This window comes from Magnolia sinica, chromosome 8 (genome assembly GCF_029962835.1).
Source record: "Magnolia sinica isolate HGM2019 chromosome 8, MsV1, whole genome shotgun sequence".
Taxonomy (NCBI): domain Eukaryota; kingdom Viridiplantae; phylum Streptophyta; class Magnoliopsida; order Magnoliales; family Magnoliaceae; genus Magnolia; species Magnolia sinica.
Window position 1 is genome coordinate 31991148 of NC_080580.1, and position 9882 is coordinate 32001029.

The window sequence follows — 9882 nt, forward strand, 5'->3', positions numbered from 1 at the left end:
TTTGCTTTGTTATGAATCTCTCTCTCTCTCTCTCTCTGAGATATGTTAGGAGGAAATATACAATGCTGGTAATTTTCTTCTGGGCCAGCAATGGGGCCACCTTTTGCTACTCCAGCATCTGGTGGGCCCCAGTTTAGATGGTGCTGCTGCAAAAAACACTGCAGACAGTTCAGGTTGTTGGGGATAATCATGAATGGTTTGAAAATGCAAAAGAGGCCAGATTGGATCATCCTATCAGTGTGATTTTTGATGGACGGTTCAGGTTGATCGGTTGATCTGATGGAAAGTGGGCTAGTTGCATCTAGACAGTCAAACCACTGATCACAACCGTCCATTTGGCAGAGCACACATGTCATTGGCTATCATATAAAATCAGACAGACAAGATGATTGCAACCATCCGTAAGAAGGGCTCTTCTTTTATAGCCGTCCATTCAAGATGTTCAGGATGACCTGCTAAAATTGATGTTTTAGAATAACAAAGACTGAAAATTGTTGCTCCGACCTCTTCTATGTAAATGGATCCTGACCGTCCATTTTATACGAGTTGGATTGGATGGTTATAATCCTCCTATCGGTGTGAATTTTGATTTATGGGCTGTACCTAATGGACTGTCCGGATCAACTGTCTGGACTGTCCAAGTTACTTCGACCTTGATCATGTGATGGACGGTTACAATTGTCTGTGTGAAGAATCTTCAGTCTGATTGTTGGACGGGAAATGGATGGTTAGAAAGTAAAATATAGCTAATGGCACTTACACAACAAAAAGAATTCCACTGATCAGATGGCTGGGGTTGTTTGTGGAGGCTGGCTTTTGTTCCATAGACCATTGATGATGTGACCTGCCCAATGAACGATTAGGATAACTGAAAGTTGGGCCCCACCTGAACGTAGTGCTGGCCTGAACACTGTTAGCTCGTGATGAGCATTTTTGTAATACCACTTCCTGTAATGCTGACGAAAGAAGAAAAAAATAGAATGTGTCATGGGATGAGGAAGACAGTGAACTAGTGGTTGCCAGTCCCTGAATTGATTAAAGGAGGCACTTGGATTAGTTATCAAATCAAAGGCATTCGGTTCTTGATTTCAGGGGAGTTGCTGCTAGAGCTTTACATCTCTCCAGAGGCGTGGAGAAACCGAGTGGGAGGGTCACATACACAGTTGTTCTTGAAAGTATATGCAGATTCAATGTTCAGGAACTTGGTGCAAGAGGAACATATCACACCGCATGTATAGCACGTCTTGACATGACAAATAATGGTAAGCTGTTCTCTGTCCTCTCCCTCTTACAAAATTCAGCAATCCATTTGATAGGCGTATCTAAGTATATTTATGCTTGAAAATCTATTATTCCCTTAACAATAATTAGTGCTCATACAACAAACAAGGTTTATGAAAATGATCTTGAACCTTTTACTCTGGAGAGAGATCAACTAAATGTATCAAATATATGCAAAGTCCACCTATAGGAGTAGGTAGCAGCAAGAACCATTCTTCATCCCTTCTAGCAAAGTATTGAGAGCATTGTTGTAGCATAACTGGCACATACTTCGCCATGTTTTTTCTATTCCTTTTGTGTGTACCGTTCAAATTGGTCCAAATTGCTTCTTGTCTATGCAGGATATGGGTATGACTTCATAAAATAAACAAATAGGTTTGTATTACTCTCCTCATACACATGAGGCCTGATTGCCATGAAACTAGCCATACTCCCCTCCCTCACCCTGAGAAAAAGTATTCTTCGTAAAAATTTAAAATAAAAATAAAAATTGGGGTTTCATACTGCAAAAGATTGTGAAATGATGTGTTATCCACATCACTGGCAAGTACCTTGAAGTCCGTTACCAATCTACTACCCAATGGATCCACGGGATTAAGTTGAAAATTACATGCTCAGTGTAAAGTATAGTGAACTATTTGAGACATGTTTCTCATCATTGAGGAATATATTTTCCCTCATCTGCTCTAAATTCTTGATTATACTTTAGTGAGTACTAAGATCTATCATTCCTTCATCTGTTGAAATGCTGAGCTACTTCTCATGTTTGGTTTAATTAGAGATGGACCCAGATCTTATAGCACTCTCATGCAAATTTAAAGTTACTGCTATGGAGCTGATCTCCATTCTTGAGCAGGTTAGGATTAGGAGTAGAGCAACTCTGTTTTTGTTGGACTCATCATATTCATATGACTTTCTGCTGACCATGGATGTGCTTAATGAGATTCCTTTATGGATGAATTTACAATCACATTTTCCTCATATTTGTATCAGTGAATATATCTTGATGACAAGCATGATGTTGCTGCTTTGGAAAGGAAGATGCAAAGCACAGGAATGCCACCAAATATTTGGAAGCACGCACAGAGAGAATTACAGTATGCAACGGTCAGCAATAAAAGGCTTACATGTTAATATTCACACAAGATGCAAAACCTAGGCTAGGCCTAACCCTTATATTAATCAGGCTTCAAAAATGGGTCCATATATACCTGACCTGCGGGCCTCCATTACAAGCCCAAGCTTGACCATATCATGCCGGGATATCAAGGCCCAAGTGTCCACCCCGGCCCATAGTCACCCCCATTAAGAAGCTAGGAGAAATGTATAATGGGATGGTGCAGAGGTTTTCTATATTTTCTAATCCGAAAAGTGTTAATCCTTAGGCAACTAAGAAAAATGCAACCTCAGCAACCTGGATATAGTAATTCACGTGTATACCTGGAGCTTCTTGCTGATCTACCATGGCAAAAGGCCAGTGAGGAGTGCGAACTGGATCTGAGAGCTGCTAGGGAGCGTCTTGACAGTGACCACTATGGTTTAGTCAAAGTTAAGCAGCGGATAATTGAATATCTAGCTGTTTGCAAGGTTGGTTGCATACCCTATTTTAATGTGTCAATTTGTTTTATGTTTGCTACGCCAACAAATCCGATCAGTGATGTATTTTTCCTCATTTCAATCTTCTGAATGTGCAGCTTAAACCAGATGCAAGGGGTCCAGTGTTGTGCTTTGTTGGCCCACCAGGTGTTGGAAAGACATCTTTGGCATCATCCATTGCTGCTGCCTTGGACAGAAAATTTATACCCAATTGAGGTCAATGGTCGGAATCTCTTAACCATGGGCCCCACTTATATAAATTAATCTCGGAGTAGCACTACAAGAAAAAGGGCCTTATCCGACTGATGGGCCGACCTTTACCGGCTGCCGGTTTTAACGACTGCCGGCAGGGTCCCTGTATAGAAAAGAAAAATAAAAAAACCTAACCTAATTCCCACTCTGACGCGACTCTTCCTCTCTCTCTCTCTTTGCCGCTCCCTCTCCGCTCGCTCTTCCTCTCTCTCCCTCTCGCGCGCGCTCCCTCTCTTTGCTTCTCCTTCTCCGTCTCCGGCCCTCTCCCTCTCCATCTCCCTCTCACTCTCTCTCTCTCTCTCTCTCTCTCTCTCTCTCTCTCTCTCTCTCTTTCCTCGGCCCTCTGCTGCATCATGTATCTCTCTCTCCGCTCGATCTACCACACATCAAGGAGCATTCTGCTGCAACATTAGGTATCTCCCTCCCTCTCTTTCTCTCTCTCTCTCTCTCTCTCTCTCTCTCTCTCTCTCTCCCCTTATCTATTCATATCAATTTGGGCATTTTTTGGCATTTTTTAATCCTTCAAGTAACATTGTGCAATGATTTGGAATTTTTGAGTTTCGAATCCCTAATTAGGGATTTGTAGTGTCGATTCCCTAATTGGGGATATTCTGATATTACAAATTAGGGATTTGGGGATTTTAGAATTTTGGGGATCTTGAGGATTTTTGAAATTGGAATTTCAGATGGTTTTGATAGCTGATTTGGTAGATTTGATGTTTATTTGTTCATATTTTGTTTATTTATAGGGTTTTGATGGCCGATTTGGAGGATTTGATGGTTATTTATTCATGTTTTCTTGATTTTTAGGGTTTTGACTGCCGATTTGGAGGTTTTAGTGTTAACTACAATATTCCCTGGTGGCCCTTTGATGATGGACTAACCAGTGTATCTAGTAGAGATAGGTTTTGGTATATACTTTCTTTTTCATTATCTTATTCTTTAATGGACGTTCCTCTCTTTTCACCAACAGTAATTTGGTGGCTAGCTTTCCATATACAGAAAAAGATCAGTGAGCTTACGCATCCTTCTAATTTGCATTTTGTATTTTTGGGAATGCCAATTACTTTGCTAAGAAATGATATAAATACACGAATCTAAAATTTCATGCCTTTTTTTGTAGGGTTGCAGAATGCTTTACAGCGGACTACCCCTATTCTAGGAAAGCAAATAGTAAGTATAAAGATCGGGAACCGTGGCTTTTGTCTGTCGAAATTATATAGCCAGGTAATTTTTACTAATGGTATCTGAGGAAATTTCTTTATGTTTTGACTCTACATGCAAATAAATTTGAATTCCATGCATTTGCAGACTATGAATAATTCATAAATTGTGGTAGTGAGGCACTACATTGATCAGATCAAACAATGCTAACCATCTGACCACAGATACAACTAGTGTTTAAAAGTGAATGATAAAAAAAACAGAGAAACAGTAGGTTTTTCTACAATTTGATTTTCATTTATTGAAGCATGGCACAGAGTCTTACAATTTGTTTTATGCTGGTAAGTGGGTTCAATCATGCATCAGTTGCTTTTCATCTCTTCTAGAACACCCATCGTTAGATACCTTAATAGGAACTGCTATCAATGGTAGAATTCATTTCCTTACAGGATCTTGAGATGGTTGAGTGATGAAGACGAGAAACTGAAAGCAACCAATAAGCAAAATACACATATTTTAACATTTCATTATCGAAGCTGAAAGGAGATTACCTTTCTGGCAGTTGCCATGTGACCTTGGTAATATTTTCTAGAGAAATTCCCATCTTTTTTTCTTTTCTTTTTTTCTATTTCTTTTTTTCTTCTTATGCAGATCTAGTTTGATTTGGGAATGGATTGAGAAAATACCATCATAGAAGAAGGAAAAAAAATGACGGGTTCTGTTATGTGCACCTCAGAAAAAAAATGACATAGTGATTTGGGCATTACAGCTGATTTATTGTTAAATGTTGGCCATTGGTTGAGACTTTTTAACCATCTGTTTGTAATTATTGAAAGTCTTCTAGTGGCTAGGATCACCTAACGTTGTGGTTTTCTGAGGTACGGCTAGAAGAATGGTCCAGATCTCATGCATGGCATCACATGTTTGGAGAAGTATTGCTGGACAACTAACTATGATGCAAGTGTCGAAACTGGTTCCTTTCTCAACTTGTTCAATGCAAAAGCTTGTTAAGTCTGAAACGAGCCCTGTTTTTTTTAGTGTTTGGTATGCTTCAGTATAGTCATATGCATTAGTTTTTAATTTCTCTATGATCCATTTGATATAGTCATATGCATTTAATTTATTTTTTCCAATGGACATTGCTCTTGTCATGTGGCATGTTATTAACATATACTCACGGAGATAGGAATTTCCTGAATAATTGGCCATTCAATAAACATTGTGATATGTAGTCATATGATTTGCTGACTTCCAATTGCAGGGAAAAAAAAACCCACCTGAATTGATTGAATTAGTTATCATGTTTATCTTATTATCCACATTTTTATTGTAACCTGATGTTATAGATGTGTGTGTGTGTATGATTGTAAGTGCCATTGATTTGACAGGGATTTTGGTGTCTTTCTTTGCAACCATTATTTATTAATGTTTTCACATACTAATACCTATTTGATTTGAGATTAGTGTATTTCTGTTTGGATGTATTATGCTTAATTAAAGTGAAACCAATAGTTTAGAGTAGAGGCTTAAAACAAACTGTTTCTCCATGTTTATTTTGCTCCTAGTCTGGTCACTCTTCATCTAGAGAGGAATTGCACTTGTAGCATTTACAATTATAAAAGGAGTTTCAGCTGTCCTTGTACAATTTACTTTAATTTTAGCTATATTCATGGGATGTTAACTATAAAAGGAAAGACTGAAGAGTCGGTGACTAGGATTTTCCAAATTTGGGATGTTTGTGTTAACTATAGGAAACACAACTTGATACTCACCATAAACACATTGAAACAAATTAGGTGACAAAGAGTTGCTATACATGTTGTCTTCTCATATATCTTTTTGATGATGCTTTTCTTCTTCTTCATGTATAATTTGTTAAATTTCATCTGTCAGTGCTTTTGTTAGACTTGCACTCTTGTTCACTTAGCTATCAGATGTCGACATTTATCTTGATGATAGAATCACTATAAGCATTTCATTTATGCATATTCTGAAGCTTCAAAGAGTGTTATGCAGATTTTATGGGAAATTGGAACATCTAGGTACACTAGTTCTGGAACCACATGGATAAAGGAGGGGACCTCCGCCTTTGAATCGTTGACCCATTATGCCAGAATCTCTTAAATGATTTATCTACTTGTTGCCTTCCTTTTAGTTTTGTTGTAGTATAGTCATTTTATTTTATAAGCATATGTCATTCAAGGTGACCTTTAAAGAGGATGCTTATGAAAGGGAAAACTTTCCGGCTACAAAATATCCTTACAGGCATTAGATATGTAATCTTTATATACATGGAGATGCACTTTACAGGAGCATTGCAAGTGTTTGATGGCGGTTTTCCTTTCCTTGACATTGTCTGATATATGATTTTGTCACTGGTTTCCTCTTCAATCTAAATGCAGTGATTTAAACATGTCCATCTAATAAATGCAGGATATCAACTGAACTTGCTGCCTTGTCTAGTCAGCAACATGGTGCCTCGTTTCAAAACCAAAGCAGCAATGGTAATTTGTTCTAGCAAAATCTAGGCATATCCAATGATCTCTCAAGTGATCCCAACCAACATTCACACAGGTGGTTACTACTTGGTTTAATTAAATAAATCTTCAAGTATAGGACTAGCCCACCTTTTGATGGCTATCTATTAGTTCTTTCGAGTAGTATATCATGATACACGTAGATGCTAAGATTCTTTCATTCCTTGAACAATACTCATTCACACTCAAATATTTTTATCTCCTGCCAGCGAACATGCAGCTACTCTGAGAACTCAAACACTGCCTACAACTATGTGGACCAAACTTTTCATTAGATCCAACCCATTCACAAGCTACACATACTCTTATTTAGGCTCGTACCCAGAAATCATGATGGTCAAATACTTAGGCAAGCCACGGTAAGCTGCGCTATGGGAAACAATTGATAAAGAATGCTCACCATTGGCTTTGTGAAGGGGCCACAGTGCTGTATATATCTCATTCAGTCCATTCATCTAACTTGACTCATTAGGATGAAAGCATTCCCCAAAACCCCATGCTATTCCAAAACTGAAAAAAGATAACACCATGTAGATTTCTTAGGCCTGATTTAACTGAAAAAAAAAATGTCAATTTATAAAATGTTCACAAAAGTTTTCTAATCGGTCAACTTATTTCAAGCCAGGATGCTTTAGGCTCCTGACGCTATGTTATATCCAGAGGGAAGCTATCTGCTGATGCTGTTTTTGGGTTATTTTTGTAGTTTTGTGTTTTCTTTTTTGGTGGTAAGGCTTGCCCCTTTTTCTGTTTGTCTGATTTTGCTTTTATGTATTTGCTTCGTGATATTTGCTTTATGATTTCATATTGTCCTTCCATGATTTCATAATTGCTTTATGATTTCACATACATGGGCCCTTTTATTGGGTCCCTCGGGATAAAAAAAAATGAATTGGGTTTCATGATGCTTGGCTACAGTCATCTTGACAAGCTTGCTAAATAGTCAATGCATTTGAAATGTTGTGATTTTTTATTTTTTATTTTTTTATTTTTTGTATAACACCGGTTTTATCCATTGCTGTTTCGTGCATGTAATTCTACTTGTAATGTGCCAGGTTGAAAAACAACAAGGTTTCTTGATGCTTGGTTTATTAGATTATTGCATGTAATTCTACTTGTAATGTGCCAGGTTGAAAAACAACGAGGTTTCTTGATGCTTGGTTTATTCGATTATTGCATTCTGAGTGCCAGATATTCAATGCATTGCAATCAATTTTGCTTCATGCATGTATCTATGTTATCAATGTCTGTTATGCAAACCTGTCTCTCTCTCTCTCTCATCTTTGTTATTTTCTTCTTCAAATGATTGGATTTTGTGGTGTTTTGTCCATGTGGTTTCTGACTATTTGATGCATTTGAAGTGCTGATTAATTTTTATAATATAAAACATCAGTTTTAAACATCACCATTCTATCGCATGTGTAATTCCACTTGTCTTGAGAAAAAGAAGGCTTTGTTGTGCCGGGTTATTAGATTGTTGTATTTGAGTATGAGATTGTAATTCAATTCATTTTGATTAGTTTGACTTTATACAGCGATCTATGTTTATCTATGGTTGGTTATTCAACTCATATATTTCCTTTTTCCTTTCCATTTCATGCTTCCTTTGTTATCCTTGTTTCTCTGGCATGTGTGATAGTATATGTTGCCTGGGGACGTTCATTCATGTACAACCTGATTTTTGCTGTTGGTTGCTTCCCTTCCTCTACTATATGATGGTATTGGTTGCTCTGCTCTCTCCATTAAGCTGCTTTGGTTTGTACTTGAAAAGCAAGCTGCTTTTAATTTTGAAATAGATGATTTGTTTGGATGCATAGTTGATTGCAATAATTTTATGTTATTACAAAAATTTTGATTGAAGTGAATATTCACATTCATTTCTTGTGTGTGGAAAGCATTGGTTATATGGATGTTCAGTTGAACATAATTACAAATAATTCAATCTGTTTGGTCATCCATGTAGTCGAAAATTGCAGTGAGTCTACTATAAATTGCAATAATTGCATTCTTTATCTGCTTTGCTGGTTAGAATCTGCTCCTCCCAACTGTTCCTATTGCATGCCATTCTGGCCGCATGCCATACGTGTGTTGCTTTATTTGGAGGGAGCTGCATGTTAGTGTTCATCTTATTTATCCACTACAATTGCAATTCCAGCTGGAGATTCATGTTTGGATAGTGAGGGCTTCATTGCAGAGATTTATATCATGGCCCCACTTGTTTCTTCGTGGATTTTATTACTAAAGAGGTCTTTGTGGGATGCAGGTTATAACATCCGTATCAAACTGGTTTGTGGGTATATTCGACTTCTTTGTGGATTTTATTACTAAAGAGAAGGTCTCAAGTCCAACTGGTTGGACCACAAGTAATCTGTACTTTAAATTATTGTTGGGCTGTTGCACTCAGTAAGTTATGTGTTCAATCAGGGTCAGGTTCATGGTGCGAGCAAGAAAATGAAGCTAGACCTTCTCAAGCAGTATAATCAGATTTTGTTACTTCTGCTTGTATCTTCCTTGAATTAGTTCCCCCCCTCACACTTGTCTTTTAATGTCTTTTAATATCTGGTTAAAAGACAACCAGCTTGGCTTTTAAGACTCTAAAACTGATTTTCTGAACCCCATTCAGAAGGCTATGCATTCACAGTAGCTACGGTCGTACTGTGTGCTAGTCATATTTAGCTACGGTTTTTATCCGTAGCTTTTGACCATTTTTCAACAAAAACTGACGATTTAGCGGCGTCCAGCACAACTGTCAGTAAAGGTCCTGGCCGTCGGTAAAGCCTTTACCGACTGAGGCTTTACCGGCTGTTAGCTAACCGCAGGCAAAGGATTTACGGCGGTTTTATTGGCCTTGCCGGCGGTTTTGACCGCCGGTAAAGTCCAATTTTCTTGTAGTGTAGCCTGTTCATGTCCTCGGTTTGCAGATCATATACTCATCTCCTTCTTTATAAGAAGGTTAGAAGAGTTCGAAATGGTTTTACCATTGGGGAGTAGCTCAGGAACATGGAGTTGATAGACTGCTTTTCCTCTAAATTAGTAAATTTATTTTAGTTTATTT

The 9882-nt window shown here is 37.9% G+C and overlaps 1 protein-coding gene across 1 annotated transcript; it reads left to right on the forward strand.

Moving 5' to 3' along the window:
- Positions 1-2065: 2065 nt before the first annotated feature.
- On the forward strand, positions 2066-9876 carry LOC131253190 (lon protease homolog 2, peroxisomal-like). Its single transcript, XM_058254072.1, has 5 exons — positions 2066-2137; positions 2275-2378; positions 2667-2868; positions 2976-3148; positions 9721-9876. Exons 2-4 carry the CDS (start codon positions 2323-2325, stop codon positions 3090-3092), a joined length of 375 nt encoding a protein of 124 aa, XP_058110055.1. The 5' UTR covers positions 2066-2137; positions 2275-2322; the 3' UTR covers positions 3093-3148; positions 9721-9876.
- The last annotated feature ends 6 nt before the right edge of the window (positions 9877-9882 follow it).

Coding starts and splice junctions, on each gene's coding strand:
- LOC131253190 (XM_058254072.1), top strand. CDS start 2,323: ATGCAAAGCACAGGAATGCCACCAAATATTTGGAAGCACGCACAGAGA. Junction 2,379..2,666: donor CACGCACAGAGAGAATTACA/GTATGCAACGGT, acceptor GTTAATCCTTAG/GCAACTAAGAAAAATGCAAC. Junction 2,869..2,975: donor AATATCTAGCTGTTTGCAAG/GTTGGTTGCATA, acceptor CTGAATGTGCAG/CTTAAACCAGATGCAAGGGG.